The following is a 16557-nucleotide window of genomic DNA, read 5'->3' as shown; positions in this document are numbered from 1 at the left end:
CTCCCAACAGTATTTCAGTGAACTGAGAGCAAGTCTGATAAGCAGCCAATCACTCCCCAAGCAGGAGGTCCTTGCCCAGTGTTTCCAGAATTTGATGGAAGGAGTGGAGCAGAACTTGTCCATCAAGAACAGAGACAGGTAGGCATTGCCCAGGAGGGCATCTCTGGGGTGGTGGACTTGGCAGGTTTGTTGAAAATAACTGGATCATTGCTGAACACAGCTCACATGCTAATGTAACTTTTCCATGACCTGCATCTTATGACCCTGAACTCAAATCAGCTACATCGAGTGAATATCCCTGGGTATTTACTTTCTTCCAGACAAGAAGTGAGGCACTATCCAGGAATGCAGAGATCACTACAATGTAGTCTTTGCCTTGATGTAGTTTATATTGCAGCAGAAGAGATAACTGTAACAAAAAGAAGCAAAAGGAGGAACGCCATGGCCTGTCTACAGACAGGCAGACCTGGGTGTACTCTCTGCCCGCCTTGTGTGTGGCCCTATGGTAGGTAGCTCCAGTGTTAAGTGGAGATGATGGTAACTGCTTGCGAGGGTTTAATTGACAGAATGAAGGAAGGCATGGTGTCTGGGGCCGATGACCCATACTGAGTGTTCATTACTTGCTGTGTACACTGTAGTATTGCAGTTGCCGGTAAGATCCAAATGTGAGGATCCCTGACTTCTCAGCTAGGCCCTGACTTTAGGTGTTCAGTTGGTTCATGTAGCTTCTGCGCTGGCATCAAGGTACTGGTGACAAACTGATTGTTGAAGGCTGCTTGCCCTCATGTAGCGTACATTCTAATAGAGGACATAACCCTTCATGAAGCCTTCATGAACAAGCCTTCAGAAGGGAAACAAGTTCCAGCATAAAACTGCCTACATCCTCCGCTGATAAATGTGGTCACATTCAATTGCTGCACCACTGGCAATGCAAAGCATCAGCCATCCCAGTGGCCAAACTGGGCTTTGGTAACGCAACACCGAGGGACATGAAGAGAGGTGCTCTTGTTTCACCCCAGCTTTGGCAGAAGGGCAACCTCAGAAGCCTGCAGGAGAGATTTCAAGAATGGGTACCTCCGAGGGGAAATTGCTCCTTCTGAGGCTCAGAAGACTCAGTGCCGCCCCCAGACGTGGCATCAGGCAACCCTCCTGACTTAACAAGAGCAGTAGCCAACATGGACTGCCGGTTTTCTTGTGCCAGGCCCTAGTGGGCCTTCCCAGGCATGACTCAGCTGATGCAGTGTGTGCTAACTTTCTATAGTCCTTTGCCTCATGTAAGGCACCAAGAAAGGGGGTGAATGTTCATCCAGTGTCACCTAGCTAACAAGAGGTACAGGGAAGGGATCCCAGCGTCCATTCCCTTCCAACTACTGAAGTTTCTCTCGGCAAATGAGGGTGAGAATACCTTCTTTAGGGGACACTCATAATGATAAATGAGTTACTCTATAAACTGAATCCAGTGCTTGGCACATAAACCTTAGCTCTTTATGTTTCTTACCATTTATGTCTAATTGGACTTTCAAAAAAATATTTTAAATATCAGGACGGCAAAATGTACCTCTCAAAGCAGGCATGATGGCATTGGTGGCATTCCTGATTTTCTGGGGAGCGAAGGGGGGGGAAGGAAACGCTGGTAGGGAAATAGTAGTTGGCCAGGAAAGAGCTCAGCTGCCAGCTAGACTGTTCCCCTGGGAGGAGGTGCTCTCCAAGGTCCTGAACGCCCCAGGGGCCTTGGCGTCCAGAGCGCCGGATGGCGCTCACTGTGACCCTGGACACTTCCCTTCTGTCTCCACAGGTTCACCCAGAACCTCTCTGTCTTCAGAAGAGACGTGGCCGAGGCCCTGCGCTGTGACGGCAGCACTGAAACCTGCAGTCTGGACATGATGAGCTGATCCGACTTCTCCCACCACAAGCCAAGCAGCCTTTATCCAGAGACTCTTGATGGTACAGGTCCCAGGACAGTGGGGTTGGCTAGCGCTGGGAAATCTATTTTTCAAAGACAAATAACAACAAAAGCCCTATCTTTTTTATAAGTCTGGCCTAATTATAAGAATGTACAATAGTGCACAATGTAAATTCAATCTTTGTTCTGAAAAAGCATAGCACATGTTTTCAGTCTTTCTATCAGACATCATTATCTTTGTTCCCAAAAAACTCTGAGAGGATGACGAAACAATATTTAACCAAAGAATATAATAAACTGGGTTTGTGCCCAAGTGTGCACTAGTTACTTGGGGCTGTAATGAGGGTTGTCAATCGGTTGGAGAGGCAGCCGTCAACACGGGTCCTGGATTAAGACAAATGCCAGCTGAACCTGTTACTTTGGCTGTGGGTTTCGAGTGGGGCAGCAGCAGTGTCGGGGACTCTGGGCTGTGGGCAAGTAGAAGGAGCCTGGGAGCACCACAGAGCCTCCCCCAGGACCACACGCAGGCCTCTCTGTCTCCGCAGCATCTGATAAAGTTGAGAGACACTAACGCAATTAAATGACTTACAAACAACGTTTGCGTTTCACTGGCATAAATCTGAAGTGGTTCAGTCTAGAAGAATTAAGCTGTGAAATTACTGCCTGCAGAGAGATTTCTTCAGACCCCTGTAGCACCAGTAAGATGTTCCGGGTAGTGCCAGCACCCAGTCCTCCTACCGCCATCTAATTTTTAGGAGGACGTGATGACAGCTTTAAAGCACAGTATTTCAAGCAGCTCTTTCTTCTTAGGCTCCCCGAAACGGTGCCAGGTGCAAAGTCAGAAACAGCCGCGTTCCACTTCACCACAGCAACTCTTACTGCCGTGCGGACTGTGACCTCACCCCCTCCCATTCCACCCTAGACGTGAAGAGAGTCTATGAAGTTCCAGAAGCACTGCCACTAGGCTGTACTGTCAGACTGCCGCTGTCACATGTCTTTTACAGCAGCGTGCTCTGCCTTCTTGGTTCAGACTTACAATAAATATCATACACTTTGTTTTCCATCAGACATGAAAGGTTGGCCTGACTTGGAACAGCAGGCTCTTCCTGCGATAACTTCATTTCTCAGCTTGGTGTTTTCTTGAAACCTCTCTTGCTGGTTGACTTGTGCAGCTGGAAGAGCACAGGAACCCCAAGTATGTAGGAACGGTGATCTTCCGTGTGTGAAATAACTGGATCATGAACGGTTTGCAAATGGGATCTGAACGTTCACAAATAAACAAGCCTGATACTTTCATTCGCAATGAAGAATACAGTTTGCCTTGTGAGGGCAGATTCTAAACTCTGTAAAACAGCAGCTGTTGCAGAAGTCTAATCAGGATCTCTCAAAACGCATCCTTTCCACCAGGCGGGCACGGGTTCCCCTCCCCATGCCTAGGATCTAAAAGCGTCGTATTGTTTGCATTAAGATGCTCACGGGAAAATGACAATGTGCACTCGTTTCTCTGCGATGCTGCCATCGGTCACTCGGCGCTTCCACACCAACCTGGGAACCCTAGGCTGCTACTTCTCAGAGGAGGCCGGGTCAAGCCAGCCCCTTCTCACCTCCACAGACCTTGTTCCATGAGGCAGGAGTGCAGGCCAGAGCCGGGCTCGGCAGACGCTGTTGAGTATGTCTGACGTGCTCCGTGCATGGATCTCTCTCCATCCTCCTAACAGCACGAGTCCCACTGAGCTGATGAGGAGGCCATGATGCAGATACGGTGTTAACCTTACTCAAGTCACATAGGCAGGATCAGAACCCAGCTCTGTTCTAAGGTTCAGAATCATGGGTTGAAACCAGTCACTGTTTGCATCCATTTTCGTGTGTTTTTCAAAACTCTCATTACATAACAAATGACCCCAAAATTAAATGGCCTCAAACAACATTATCTCCTGGGTCTCTCAAGGTCCCAAGTTCAGAGTCTCACAGGCAGTAGACAGGGTTTTGGGATCATTCCAAGGCTTGTCTGGGGAAGGCAGGCCTTGCATCCGAGCTCACACGTGGTTATTAGCAGGAGTCAGTTTCTCAGGGAGTGTGGCCCTGGTTCCTTGTCATGTGTCCTGCCTTCTTTACAGGGCAGCTCACAGTGTGGCATCTTGCTCCATCAGAGGCAGTCTGGAAGCCACGAGGGCTGGGGGCCACCTTCTGCCACCCTCACCATATTCTGCTCATTGGAGGGACACCACTAAGACAGGCCAGGGATTAGGTGAATGCCAGGAACCCTGGGAACCCTTTGCAAAGCTGTCAACCACAGCTCTGTCCTCTGACCTCCGCTGGGGAATGGCTAGCTTTGCTCTACAGGTTTCTCCATTGAAACCAGAAGGGAATCCTGCTATTTCCTAAGAGGGCCAAGTTCCCTTCTGAGCCCTTCTGGAAGGGAGGAAAAGGAGATTGAGGAAATGGGAGTGGCAAAGAATCGCAGGATACTGCACGCTGTTGCCACAACAAGATCCTGACTGGGCACCGGTGTCCCTTCTGCCACCCCCACCCTCAGGCCTGCAGAGTTGGCCTGGGTGAGGGGCGGTGGCAGCTTTGGAGAAAGAGACCTGCGCTGCAAGTGGGAGGGGTCTCTGTAGAGATGTTACATACCAGAGACCAAAGCAGGTGTGCCTCACAGAAGGCCGCTAATACAACTATCACAGGACCCAGTCCAGTCGCAGGCATACCTAACTTAGGTTCAGCAAGAGGATAAAATCAACAACGCTCTGGCAGTTCCACAGCGCCTGCCACCTGACAAACCCACACGGGCCTGTCTGCACATCTCAGTCTTCTGACGGGATTCTGGAACACAAACAGACGTCACCCAGAAACCGTATGGGCCACATCAGCTGCTTCGGCCCACGCTCAAGCGGGGAGCCCTCCGAAGGCATAGTGGTTGCCCTCCGCGCCAGTGTCAGAACCTCATCCATGAAAAGCTGCATGCCGTGTCCTCCACGTTTGTCTTCCCGTACCTTCCATCTTGGGTTTCTCCAGGATCATTCAGCCTTGTGGGAACTTTATCTAAACGGTGAGCTAGTCCAACAGTTTAGGGGAAACAGCGTGTAAAAACCCAGCTTCTTGGAAGGAAAGAAGTACCTAGGGGTGGGGGGACGCAGACATCTGGCCCATGAGCCTTACAAGGCCTGCAAAAATCCTATGCCCTGCCAAGGCAACCGCAGGTAGGACTCAAAATCCAATAAATCTGTAACAGGCTAATTTTTAAGTTGGTGATGTTGTGTGGCTCTCAGATGATGATATCAATATCCAAATGGCTCTTACAAAAAAAAAAAAAAAAATCCCCACCCCTGACCTAGGGAGGCAAGAGATCCAAGACAAACAAGATGCTGAGCACTGCCATGATTTCATTGAGCACCTGCTTAGTGTTGCAAAGCACAGCCACATATACTGCTTCCCAATAAGAATGTCAGAGAGTACTGTGCCCATTTTAGAGATGGGAAAATCATGTTTGGCCCCTAGTGGCTAAAACATCTGCATCCCCAGTCAGGGTAACACAGCTGTTGTTAGTTCCCAGCTGTGGCTCCTGACTCCTGCTTCCTGTGGACCCTGGGGAGACAACAGATGGTGATGCTGCCACCCATGTGAGAGCCCTGGAGAGAGGTCCTGGCTCCTGGCTTCATCCCAAGGACAGCCATTGCGGGCAGGTGGGGAATGCATTGATGGATGCCTCCCTGTCCCTTTACATGTAAAGATTAAAAAGGCTGCACCAAAGAAACAGTGGACTAACCGGGTCTCTGAGGCGGATCTGTCCATCTCCCTTGAGCCCGGGAGCTCACAGCTAGGCTCTGGGGACACTTGGAAGGAGAAAGTGGACGGAACATCCTCCGGGGTTTCCAGATGTGACTAGGTTCTCACAGAGAAAGGCCACCACAGTCCCAGGCCCTCTGCGAGTTGTGTCTGTGGGTTCTGCCACTGCTCCATCCTCCTTCCTGAACTTGGCAAGATCATTCCTGAGACTTCTTAATGTTTTATTGAGGTACAAGTTTACGATGACAGCAAACCTTTCAAACAGCACCAAGAGTAACCTGCCTCCTTGGCATATTAAAAAATAATGTTCGTGTTGGGTTTTACGTCCCATGGTTTGGATTGCTGATAAGAGTGCTTCCTTGACAAGATTCTTTTTGAGGTTTACAGAAAGCGTAATAAAATATGTAAGTTACATTTCCACAAACAAAAGCTATAACATAAGTTATTTATAAGCGTGAGATACAAACAGTATCATGATAAATAAACCATAAAGGATACCTGCAACATCCATCTTAATGTAATTTGCCCAACAAAAGTGTCGAAACGAAGTCAAATTTAGTGGAGACATCCGTCAGGAAGGGAGGCAAGTTGTACGGCACAAATGGGAAAAGTGGCTGGTGGGAGGGAAACAAACCCACCAAGTTGTGACCTTGGGCTTGGAGGTCCCGCATCCCCTGCCTTTGCTCGCCTGAACCTGCAGGCCCAAGCCCAACCCTGCACCCCTGCACTCCTGCACACATTGCCACCTGCACAGGGCCACTGCCTCCGCAGCCCTCTGAGGCCTCCCCCACCTCCCCTCTGTCTTGTTCCCTGCAACGCACAGTCTCTGTGGTGAACTTCCTTTTTGTGTTGCCTGTCCCTCTGCCATGCCAGGGTCCGGTCAAAGGCAAAGGCTGGGTCTAAGCCAATCCCAGGTGCCTGAGCTCCTTCATTGACACATTCATTCACACACCACAGAGGAACCATGGAGGAGACAATCTTCACCCTCAAAGGGGCTAGTCAGCAGGAAAGCCAGGATGGGGTTTCAAGGACCATGAAAGAAAGAAACAGTGGGGTGGTGGGGGAAGGAGACAAGGGGTGTTGCTCCCTCAGGTGATGAGCAGAGGAGAGAAGCTGGCCCGGTCCCATAGGACGCAGGGCCACAGGCAGCACAGGACTGGCCCAGGGGTGAAAACAGTAAGGCCACCGAGAGTATCCACATGGGCGCCCACCGGTATTCCGACGGCTCCACTTCCGGTCCAGCTCCCTGCACTAGCAGAGGCTGGCCCAAGTGTGGAAGACCCAGAGGAAGTTCCTGAGTTCTAGCTTCAGACCAGCCCAGATATGACTATAACAGCCATTTGGGCAGTGAACCAGTCAATGGAAGATATTCTCTGTATGTGTGTGTGTGTGTGTGTGTGTGTGTGTGTGTGTTTCAAAAAAATGCATCTTTAGAAGCTTTTTGTTTTAAAAAGTCAAAGGGAATAGAAAGAGCTGTGGAAGGTGCATACTGCATTCAGCACCATGAATCCCTAGACCCAATTCTGACCCCATCTGCCTCAGCTCTCCTCAACCTCACACCATCTCCAGTGGGTGGAGCCGGGCAGGCCCCAAGGCATGAAATCAAATGCTGCCAACACCATTCTGGTTTCCAGAAGCCCCCAGACCAACAGGAAAGACAAAGCAAGCCCCAGCAGGGCCAATCCTCTGCCCACTCCTAGCCTCTTTAACCCAGATCCTCCTCTATAGTCCTCCCCCACCCTCTCAGGGCTGGGACTAAGAAGCCCTAGGTTCAAATCCCAACTCCACAACTCCTTGGCTGCATGCCCTTCGACTGGGGGACTTCACCTCCCTAAGCCAACTGTCCCCCTAGTGGGGGATCCCAGGAGCATCTAGCACCCGCTGGCCTTGGCCTTCCTCCAGCTGGCAGGGTCCTAGACCCTTTCAACTATCCACACAGGGGAGACAGGGAACCACATCACTTCCCACTACGTATCACCCCAGAGCTGGGGGGAAGGGGAGGCCAGGAAATCTGAGTAGGTGTGAAATAAATATATATCAAATAAATTAAAGGGTGGGTAAAGAAAGGTGAGTGGATGTCTTCAGAGCCTTCCGCTGGAAGAATTAGAAGGGCTCCCGGAGACTCCCAAGTAGGGTTGTGAACTCAGAATGGCATGGGCAGGTTGGCAGCCTGGCATGTGGGGTAGGGGCAAGCACCAGATAGGTACTTGCCTTTTTCTATGGAGGTAAACCATAACATTTCCATTAGTCTTTCAAACAGGGTCACTCACCTCAATATAGTCAGGCATCCCGATTCAGTCCCTACCCTGTTTTTACAACACGGGCAAACTAAAATTCCCAAAACACACAGGAAGCCAAGGGCAGAAGGAGCCCTTGGCTGTGGGCTCTTGAACCAGTTGGCATTTCCAGCACCTGGCCTCTCCTCCCTGTAGCCCCGCCTGCTCTTGCAGGCTCCCAGCCAATCCCCCACCACCCTCTCTCTCCAGGTCCTCCCATGTCCCCTGCACGGAAGGATAGATGGTGTACAAATCCAGGAAGTTCCTATAGCCCCAGGAATCCCAGCCCCAGTTCTTAGATTTCTCGTTTTCCTTTTTTTTTTTTAGGGTTTATTTTATTTATATTTATTTGAAAGGCAGCTTTTCCAGGTAGCAAGAATGAGGCAGAGAGCAAGATCTTTCATCTGCAGGTGCAATACCCAAATGGCAAAAGCTAGAGCTGAGCTAGTCCTAAGCCAGGAGCCAGGGATTCACACAAGGGTGCAGCTGTTCAAGATCTTGAGCCATCCCCCACTGCTTTCCCAGGTTCACTAGCAGGACACTGGATCTGGTATGTAGCAGCAGGATTTGAACTGACACCCAAATGGGGTGCCAATGCCACAGACAGAGGCTTAACCCACTATGCCACAGCACCAACCCCTATTCGATTTCACATTTTCTAATCTAGTTTTCTTTTAATGCATGTGTATATCAGTGCATGTAGATGTATGTCATTGTTCAATCAGTAGCGGCTAAAAAGGAGCAGCCAAAAAATTATCTTCTCAAAAACACCATATATATATTTGGCCAAAACAGTACTCACAAGAAAACTTATGACCCTCAATGCATTCATTTTTAAAAAGGAAGTTGAATAATTCTTTCTTTGGGGAATGGAAAACTTAGTTCATTTTTAAAAAGGAAGATACTGATAAAATGAACCAAGTTTTCCATTCCCCAAAGAAAAAATTATTAAAAGCAAAGCTGAAACATTCATGAAAGAGGACATTTTTTTAAAAAGAATACTATCAAATCAAAGATTTTCTGAAAAGACCAATAAGCCAGACAAGATTTGGGCAAGAAGGATCAAGAGAAGACAGCGGAATAAGCACAGAGAACAGCCAGCTGGCCAGCACCGGGTCAGCACAGACCCCCCGAGAGCCTCAGTGCTGCAGCAATCAACCCATAAACCAGGGGGCGGGGTGAGATCCTGGCCCCTGACTTCCAGACTGGAGCCCGCGTTAGATCACCAAGCTGTAGCCTGGAGGGTCTCATTCAGCAGCAATGGACTGGGTCCAAAAACTTGCATTTCTAACAAACTCCCAGGCGATGCTGCTACAGCTAAGGACACCTTCTGAGGATCAGGGTCCCCCTAAGAGCTTGTGATCCCGAGGGGAGGGGCAAAGCTGTGCATCCCCCTCCCCACTTCACCAACCCTCCACCCACCCCCCAGGAGGAAGGGAGCCCAGGAAGTCAAGCCTTGGCCCTGCTGGAGACTGGTGAACTCCTTTCATCCCACCAGAGAGACGCAAGGAAACGCAAGCACAGAGATGAACCATTGCCGGTCCACAGTGGGTAAACTGAGGAAGCAAGCAAGGTCTCCAACAGCACCTACACCGCCTAATGATGGGCCTTGCAACAAGGGCAGGCTTGGAGGAGCCAAAAGGGACATGGAGCTAGGGACAGTGGAGTTCACTGGAACTCTCAGGTCGCTCTCCAGTCTAAGCCCTTATCTCGCTTTTCTCACCTGCTTCCAGGGAAGTCAGTGCCCACCCAGCCCCTCTGCCTGGCATAGGCACCAAGTTCTCAGCCACAGGAGCCATTAAAGTTATTATTACATAACCGCCCAAGTGTCTCGCTGCCACTTCCACAGATGTTATCTCATTTAGCATCACAGCCACCCTGGGGGTAACAATTGCCCTTCCTGCTTTCACAAAATCGGAGAAGTAGGCTGCTGGAGAGGCCAGGAGAGACCCAAAGGCGGTTGGCAGAGCCTGAATTAGAAGGCAAGAGAGTGCCCAGAGTCAGAGAGGTGGCATCTGCCCCCAGCTGGCCGGCCTCCCTGGCCTGGAAGGCAGTGAGCAAGTGCTTGCTCCCAATGCCACCACTCCTCTCCGCCCCAAGCCTCACCCTCCCCCCTCAACACAGAGTTTCCCACGGGCTGGTGGGAGGGCCGGGTTATTGCCCCCAAATCCTGAGGCCTCCGGATGGAAAGCAGCGCTTCTTGCCCTTCCCTGCCCTCTGAAACTCACTCCCAGACCCCGAACCTCTGCCAATAAGATACAACTGCAAACGAAATCCGCAAGAGCCAAAACCAAAAAACACATCAAGCACCCCTAGTCATCGGGGAATAAGGGTGTAGGGCTGCAGAATGGAGCCCCCACAGCCTAGCGCGCACCGCCGGGCTCCAGACCATCCCTCAAACACGCGTGACTTCCCCCTCACCACCTCCTTTTTTTTTTTTTTTTTCAAAGAAGAAAACCAAAGTCTGAAGATGTTCAGTCACTCGCTCAAGGTCACTCGGTCGGCCAGGAAGCGATTGGCCCAAACGTGAACACACTTGTGGCCAACAACAGCACATCACGCAGCTCCCACCACTGCCGGCTGCAAACAGGGAGCCCCAGGCCGGGTCAGGGTGACAGTCCTCACAGTCGCCACATAAAATGACTTTAAAAACAGCCCAGAGGGAAGGAAGCAGACTCTGTCTCCGGCGGGCTGACGCCCAGGATGACGGCTCCGCGTGCGCCCTGTCCACCGCGCTCTGGTTCGCGTGGGCAGTCTCCGAGGGCACGAAACGCCCAGGCAGAACTAGCACCAGGAGGGGCTCCCTGCTCATGGTTCCCCCCCGCAAAAAAAAAAAAAAATCCCTTCATTTGTTCCCAGCAGGAATCGCCACTCCAGGCCTTTGCCACCATCCGAGGTCCCCAGACCAACCCAACCTCAGGAGAACACACCCCCACACACACATACACATAAGCGCGCGTGAGCGTGAGCGCGAGCGCGACGCGACCACTGCCCCATTCATATTTGCAACGAATTTCTAGGGGCCGCATTCCCGTTGCCCGCGGGGCGACCCGGAGTCCCCTGCCGGGCTAGCCAGGCACGCGTGGGCACCTGTGAACCGCGCAAGAGGCAGCCCGCCCCACGCCAGGGAGCGTCTGCAAAGTGGCCACGACGCCGCGGCCGAAGCGTGAGCCCTGCGAATTCTCCCCACGCGGGTCGGTGTCCTCCGGAGCGCGCCGAACGCCACCGCGCTCGCCCTCACCCGGAGCGCGAGGGGCGCGCAGCCTGCGCCCCAGGGTGCGCCCGATTCTTTGCTCCACGGGCCGTAGTCTCCAAGAGGCTTCGGTTGGCTCAGCAGGGTCGTTCCGGGGCTGCAGCTCCGGCGTCTTGGAAAAGATTCATTTGGTTCGGTTTGCGCTCGGGTGAAAAATTTTGAAAGGTAACGAAAGCCCACCTTGGCAAAAGCCAATCGTGCCCGCCAAGCGTCCCGCTGGCCCCGCGGCGGCTGCGGGGAAGCGGCCCGGGCCGGGAGGAGCGGGGAGCGTCTGCTAATTGCAGCTTCGTTAGATTTTGGGTTTGGGAGGCTGCGGTTCGGGCGCTAATATCCGCCGCCCATTATCCCGGCTAATAAATTTGACCTATTGTTCGTTTGTTAAAATGATGTCACCTTGGAACAGTCCCTAAGCTCCTATTTCCATGAATTAGGCCTTTATTGAAAGCCAGGAGCCAATGAGAGGAGAGAGGCTTGTTGATCGCAGCCAATGGCTGCGGCGGGAGAGGAATTAGCAGCGGAAACTCCAGGTTCGGTTCAAGAAAGATGACACAGAGCCTGTCGGGCCCGCGCACTCTTGGCAAAGTTTCAGTGCGACGAGAGGCGCCGGGCGCTCCATGGCCGCGCCGTAACGGGGACCCAGCCGCCTCCCCGCCCAGCCCAGCCCAGCCCTTCCGCCCACCCAGGATGGAGGCGCCCGCCAGCGCGCAGACCCCGCACCCGCACGAGCCCATCAGCTTCGGCATCGACCAGATCCTCAACAGCCCGGACCAGGACAGCGCGCCCGCCCCGCGGGGCCCCGACGGCGCCAGCTACCTGGGAGGGCCCCCCGGGGGCCGTCCGGGCGCCACGTACCCGTCGCTGCCCGCCTCCTTTGCCGGCCTCGGCGCGCCCTTCGAGGACGCGGGATCTTATAGTGTCAACCTAAGCCTGGCTCCCGCCGGCGTGATCCGGGTGCCAGCGCACAGGCCTCTGCCCGGGGCCGTGCCGCCGCCTCTCCCAAGCGCGCTGCCCGCCATGCCCTCCGTGCCCACGGTCTCCAGCCTGGGCGGCCTCAACTTCCCCTGGATGGAGAGCAGCCGCCGTTTCGTGAAAGACCGCTTCACAGGTGAGCCGAGCCGGCCGACAGGCGCCAGGCGCCAGGCCTCAGCCCTCCCGGGTGCCAAGGGCGCCGCGCCCTGTGCGCTCCACTCCCTGGAAACGAAGCCAGAGGCCCAAGCACAAGGGCGGAGGCCTCGGCGCCTTAGTCCCCGGGCCGATCTAGAAGGGAGGGAAACGGTGAATTGCAGGGTGTGGGGGGGTATAAGCCGATGTCCGGGGGAGGGAGAAAGAGAAAGGGGGCGCGGGGCGTCTCCCCACCCGCCGCTGCCACTGGGGACGCGCGCGACCCGAGGAACAGCGACGACTCGGTGTCCTCCCTCCACGGGGGGCCACTGCGTCCACAAGGGGCAGGAACCGAGGGCTTGAAGGGACTTCGCGTGTCTCCGCAGCGGCGGCCGCGCTCACGCCCTTCACCGTGACCCGGCGCATCGGCCACCCCTATCAGAACCGGACGCCACCCAAGCGTAAGAAGCCGCGCACGTCCTTTTCCCGGGTGCAGATTTGCGAGCTGGAAAAGCGCTTTCACCGCCAGAAATACCTGGCCTCGGCCGAGAGGGCGGCACTCGCCAAGTCTCTCAAAATGACAGACGCGCAGGTCAAGACCTGGTTCCAAAACCGGAGGACCAAGTGGCGGTGAGAGAAGCCCGGCCCAGCCCACCTGGCACCTGCCCAGCACCTGCCCCGCCCCGCCCCGCGCGCTCTCTACCCCTGTGCGGGGAAGGCCCCCTCCTCGCGCTGCACCCTTTCCGGGATTTTATCTCCGCTTTTCCAGGGTGCACGCCTGGATCTCCCTCTCCACATCTCAGACCCTTAGGTTTCTCCTTCAGGCTCCCAGCCCCAGAGACCCCTCCAACTCTCGCTGTTTCGTCTCCTGTGCTGACTCGATTTCCACTCACCTGCCCCCCTCCGCCTCAACCTTCCCAGCCCTGCCCCAGGACCACCTCCTCCCTCCCTTGGCCTAGCCCGCCCTACGTGCAGGTTCCTTGCCCCATTCGCTCCTTGCCCCGTTTTATCTGATTTCCCGTTTGCATCTAACCCGTAAACGGCGAAGAGATCGCGTCCTGTAGAAGGGTTCGAGGTAGGGCCGGGCCCGCGGGCGCCTGGCAGGGTTGCCGCGCCATCCCTGCGCCTCCACCCCCTTTGCCCGCATGGCCTAAGGCCTTATAAACATGCCCTGCCCTTGTTACCCCGCGCACCAGAAACGATCTTTATTGTTGGCGAAGTCACGGGATCGGGAGTGCAGGTGCACAGGCGGGCAGAGTTCCCCTCCGGCGACCCCCGCGTGCACAACAAAAAACAGCTGGTCGCGGCCCACTGGGCGGAGGCGCCGGCCGGGGGTGGGGTGGCGTGGCGGCTGCGGTGGGGTGGGGAGTGTTCCGGGGAGGACGAGGGCCCCGCAGCGCCGGGTGCTTGACGGAGCTGTCCCTCTCCCTCCCTCGGTGCAGGCGGCAGACGGCGGAGGAGCGGGAGGCGGAGCGGCAGCAGGCGAGCCGGCTCATGCTGCAGCTGCAACACGACGCCTTCCAAAAGAGCCTCAACGACTCCATCCAGCCCGACCCGCTCTGTCTGCACAACTCGTCGCTCTTCGCGCTGCAGAACCTGCAGCCCTGGGAGGAGGATAGTTCCAAGGTCCCCGCCGTCACCTCGCTGGTGTGAGCCACCGGCGCGTGCACCGTCGCAGCGGATCACCGACGTCCCCACTCTCCGGGGCGCCCCGGACCCCTACCCCAGCCGGGCTGGGGGAGGTGGGAAGGGGGGATGGGGTGGGTAGGCCACCGGGGAGCCGAGAGGGGAAGAGAAGCTGCCGCCAAGCTGCAGGAGGGCCCCCGAGCGCGGCAGCAAACCGGCCGGCCGGCCGGGCCGCGGAGGGAAGCTGGGCCCGGGCTCCACGCGCGGCTGCACAATCCGAGCCCCGAGCCCCGAGCCCGGCGCCCCGCGCCCCGACGCCCCCAGGCCCGGGCCTGACAAAGAAAGCGCCTTACGTTTCTCCGCCCCCCGCCCGCACTACCCCCTTCGGGCTGGGCGCCTGTATTATACTTTGTACTTTTGCCCAAACGTGTAAATAATAATAAAGAAAAAGTTTTGGCTTTTTTTCTTTAGAAACCGGCCCCCCTGCTTCCCCTCGCGGGGTGAAGGGGGACCGCTGGAGGAGGGGGCGGCCCACCCGGTGGCTGGAGGGGGAAGCGCCTGCGTTCGGGCTGAGTCCACTCCTCTCCTTTTTCCGTTCCTTTTATTTAAGTCGTTTTATTTAATAAAAAAGTTAGCTATTTCACTTAACGCCACTTTTATTTCGTTTTCGTTTCAATACTGCTCGTCGACCTCGACCCTGCGCCCCAACCCCTGCGGCAGTGCGGCAGTATAAGCAACCAAACGAGCGAGCGAACGAGCGGCCGGCGCGCGGGAGCGCGTGCACAGCTCCACGGTTCGTCGCTGTTCGGTTCAGCTCCAACCCCTGCCCGGGGGGCCCCGCGGAGAATGCGCGGTGCAGGTCAGTTCGTGTCGGCCGCCCGCAGTCTGAGTGCCCGAGCCACGCGGATTGAAGGCGCTGTAGGCCTGAAGGCCGCTTCCAGCGTGACCAGTGCTGGGGAGCGCCAGGCCAGGTCAGGTGCACCTGGGAAGGTGAGAACAGAGCCCGAATTAGGATCGCTCCACGGCCCAGGGACCCAGGTCTCCAACAAGAGACCCAGGATCGTGTGCGCGTAGAGCCGCTGCACCTCCCAGGTCTGTGAACGCCGGGGTGGGGGTGGGAGCAAAGTGCAAAGCAGACCCCTGGACTCCCTTTCTGGTTTGCTTGGGACCCCAGGTGGAGCGTGACGTCGTGTGACGTCACTGGCCAGGCGGGGCGGGGCGCCCGGGGCGCGCAGAACCTTAGGCCGCGGTTCGGCCTGACAGTGACAGTGGCCTGACCCGTGGCTCGGCGGGACTTGAAAGTTGCGGGGTTGTGGGATGGCAAGTGTTGCCCCTTCCAAGAAGCACAAACAAGCACTGGAGTGTCCGTGAACATTTCTTTGTGCCCCTTGGGTTCCCCTTTCATCGCGCTGCCTTTCCGTCCTTGAAAAATCTCTTTCCCGGCCTCCCCGTTTCTTCCTTCGTGTTGTTCTCCATTTTCTCCTATTCTGGTCGGAGTGTTCCTTTTCTTTTTCCATAAGTTTGATGTTTAGTAGCTGGTCTTCTTGGCCCCTAATTTCTGAATCCCTCCCTTGGCCGGCTCCTGTCTTCCTTCTCATGTGACTCATTTGACTCTCTCACCCTGTTCCACCTTTTTATCTTCGCTTTCTCATCCCTCAAAATCTCTCCTGGCTGCTCTCTTGGTCTCTCTTCTTTTCCTTCCTCCCTACCTCTCTTTCCTCCCCACTGCGGGGCCGACCTGGGCTCCCAGGAGCACCACCGAGCCTCCTCACTTTTCGAGGAAGATCCCAGAATCCCCGACCGCCCGCCTGGGCCCCACCGTGTCCCTCCCGGCCACCTGTGGCCTCCAGAGCCTGGGAAGACTTCGTTGCAAGCGGGGCTGCAGGAAGGTTGGCGCTTGGCAGGAGCGGCTGGCGCGGCCTCCTCCACCCGCTCCCCTGGCTCCATCCCTCCGGTCACCTCCCCAAATCTGCACCTCTGGGGGTTTTCAGTCTCCCTGGGGGCGTCTCAGAACTTGGTCTCTTCCGAAAGTGCTTTCCTGAAACGCTTTTGTTTTCTCCGCTGGCAAGCCTGGAGGAACTCGGCCTTCGGGAGGCTTTGCACCATTGCTGAGTTCTACTCTGTAGCTCCGCCTTACAGCCTCAGGATCTGTTTTCCTAAATCACCCGAGTGCCTCTGCCTGGGGAGCCCTCGATTTTTGGGCTGGTTGGTAACACACAAACGTCTTTTCTTTCCTTCCTGACGCCTCGCGTGGCGCCGACGTCGCCCGGCCGGGAGTTGAGGTCGGGTCTCGCTGCAGCCCTCAGCAGCCTCAGGCCTTGGTGTGCCCGGGACCGTCGCGGCGCTTGCAGGCCTCGCGCGCTCTGCCTCGTAGGGGATCTCGGGGAGCTAGGGAGCTGAGCATCCGTCAGGGGACCCAGGTCGCTACCAGCATCCGCAACGCGAGGAAGCTGTGCAAGGGCGACTCACGCCCAATCCCTTCTTCCCATCATGCCAGGTTCTGGCAGAACTTCTCCGTGAGGTAGCTCCTGGCAGAAAGTCGCCGCTGCCGGCCGCGGATCCCGGCACCAGAGGGTGGTGGGGCAGAATCCTCCAAGATTATTAAATTTCTG

The 16557-nt window shown here is 55.4% G+C and overlaps 2 protein-coding genes across 5 annotated transcripts in view; both read left to right on the top strand.

The window, feature by feature from the left end:
• The window catches only part of RANBP17 (RAN binding protein 17), a 282863-nt gene extending 280633 nt beyond the window's left edge, over positions 1-2230 (top strand). For all 4 annotated transcript variants that reach the window (XM_036497037.2, XM_004587435.2, XM_058677578.1 and 1 more), the window contains 2 exons: positions 11-138; positions 1796-2230. In XM_036497037.2, the coding sequence (XP_036352930.2) occupies positions 11-138; positions 1796-1892 (225 nt within the window). In that variant the 3' untranslated portion in view covers positions 1893-2230. The remainder of the gene's footprint in view (positions 1-10; positions 139-1795) is intronic.
• Positions 2231-11773: 9543 nt separating this feature from the next.
• On the top strand, positions 11774-14589 carry TLX3 (T cell leukemia homeobox 3). The gene is made up of 3 exons (XM_004587434.2): positions 11774-12323; positions 12706-12949; positions 13762-14589. The coding sequence occupies exons 1-3, from the start codon at positions 11903-11905 to the stop codon at positions 13970-13972; spliced, it is 876 nt and encodes a 291-aa protein (XP_004587491.2). The 5' UTR covers positions 11774-11902; the 3' UTR covers positions 13973-14589.
• Positions 14590-16557: the final 1968 nt, after the last annotated feature.

Source organism: Ochotona princeps, chromosome 19 (assembly GCF_030435755.1).
Source record: "Ochotona princeps isolate mOchPri1 chromosome 19, mOchPri1.hap1, whole genome shotgun sequence".
Classification (NCBI taxonomy): Eukaryota; Metazoa; Chordata; class Mammalia; order Lagomorpha; family Ochotonidae; genus Ochotona; species Ochotona princeps.
Note: the sequence above shows the minus strand (reverse complement) of the source record. Positions and strands in the feature narration are given on the sequence as shown.

Bases quoted from the DNA above. Each gene is read 5' to 3' on its own strand.
- TLX3 (XM_004587434.2), top strand. From the start codon at position 11,903: ATGGAGGCGCCCGCCAGCGCGCAGACCCCGCACCCGCACGAGCCCATC. The intron at 12,324-12,705 runs GTGAGCCGAGCC...GTGTCTCCGCAG, and splicing joins CGTGAAAGACCGCTTCACAG to CGGCGGCCGCGCTCACGCCC. The intron at 12,950-13,761 runs GTGAGAGAAGCC...CCCTCGGTGCAG, and splicing joins AACCGGAGGACCAAGTGGCG to GCGGCAGACGGCGGAGGAGC.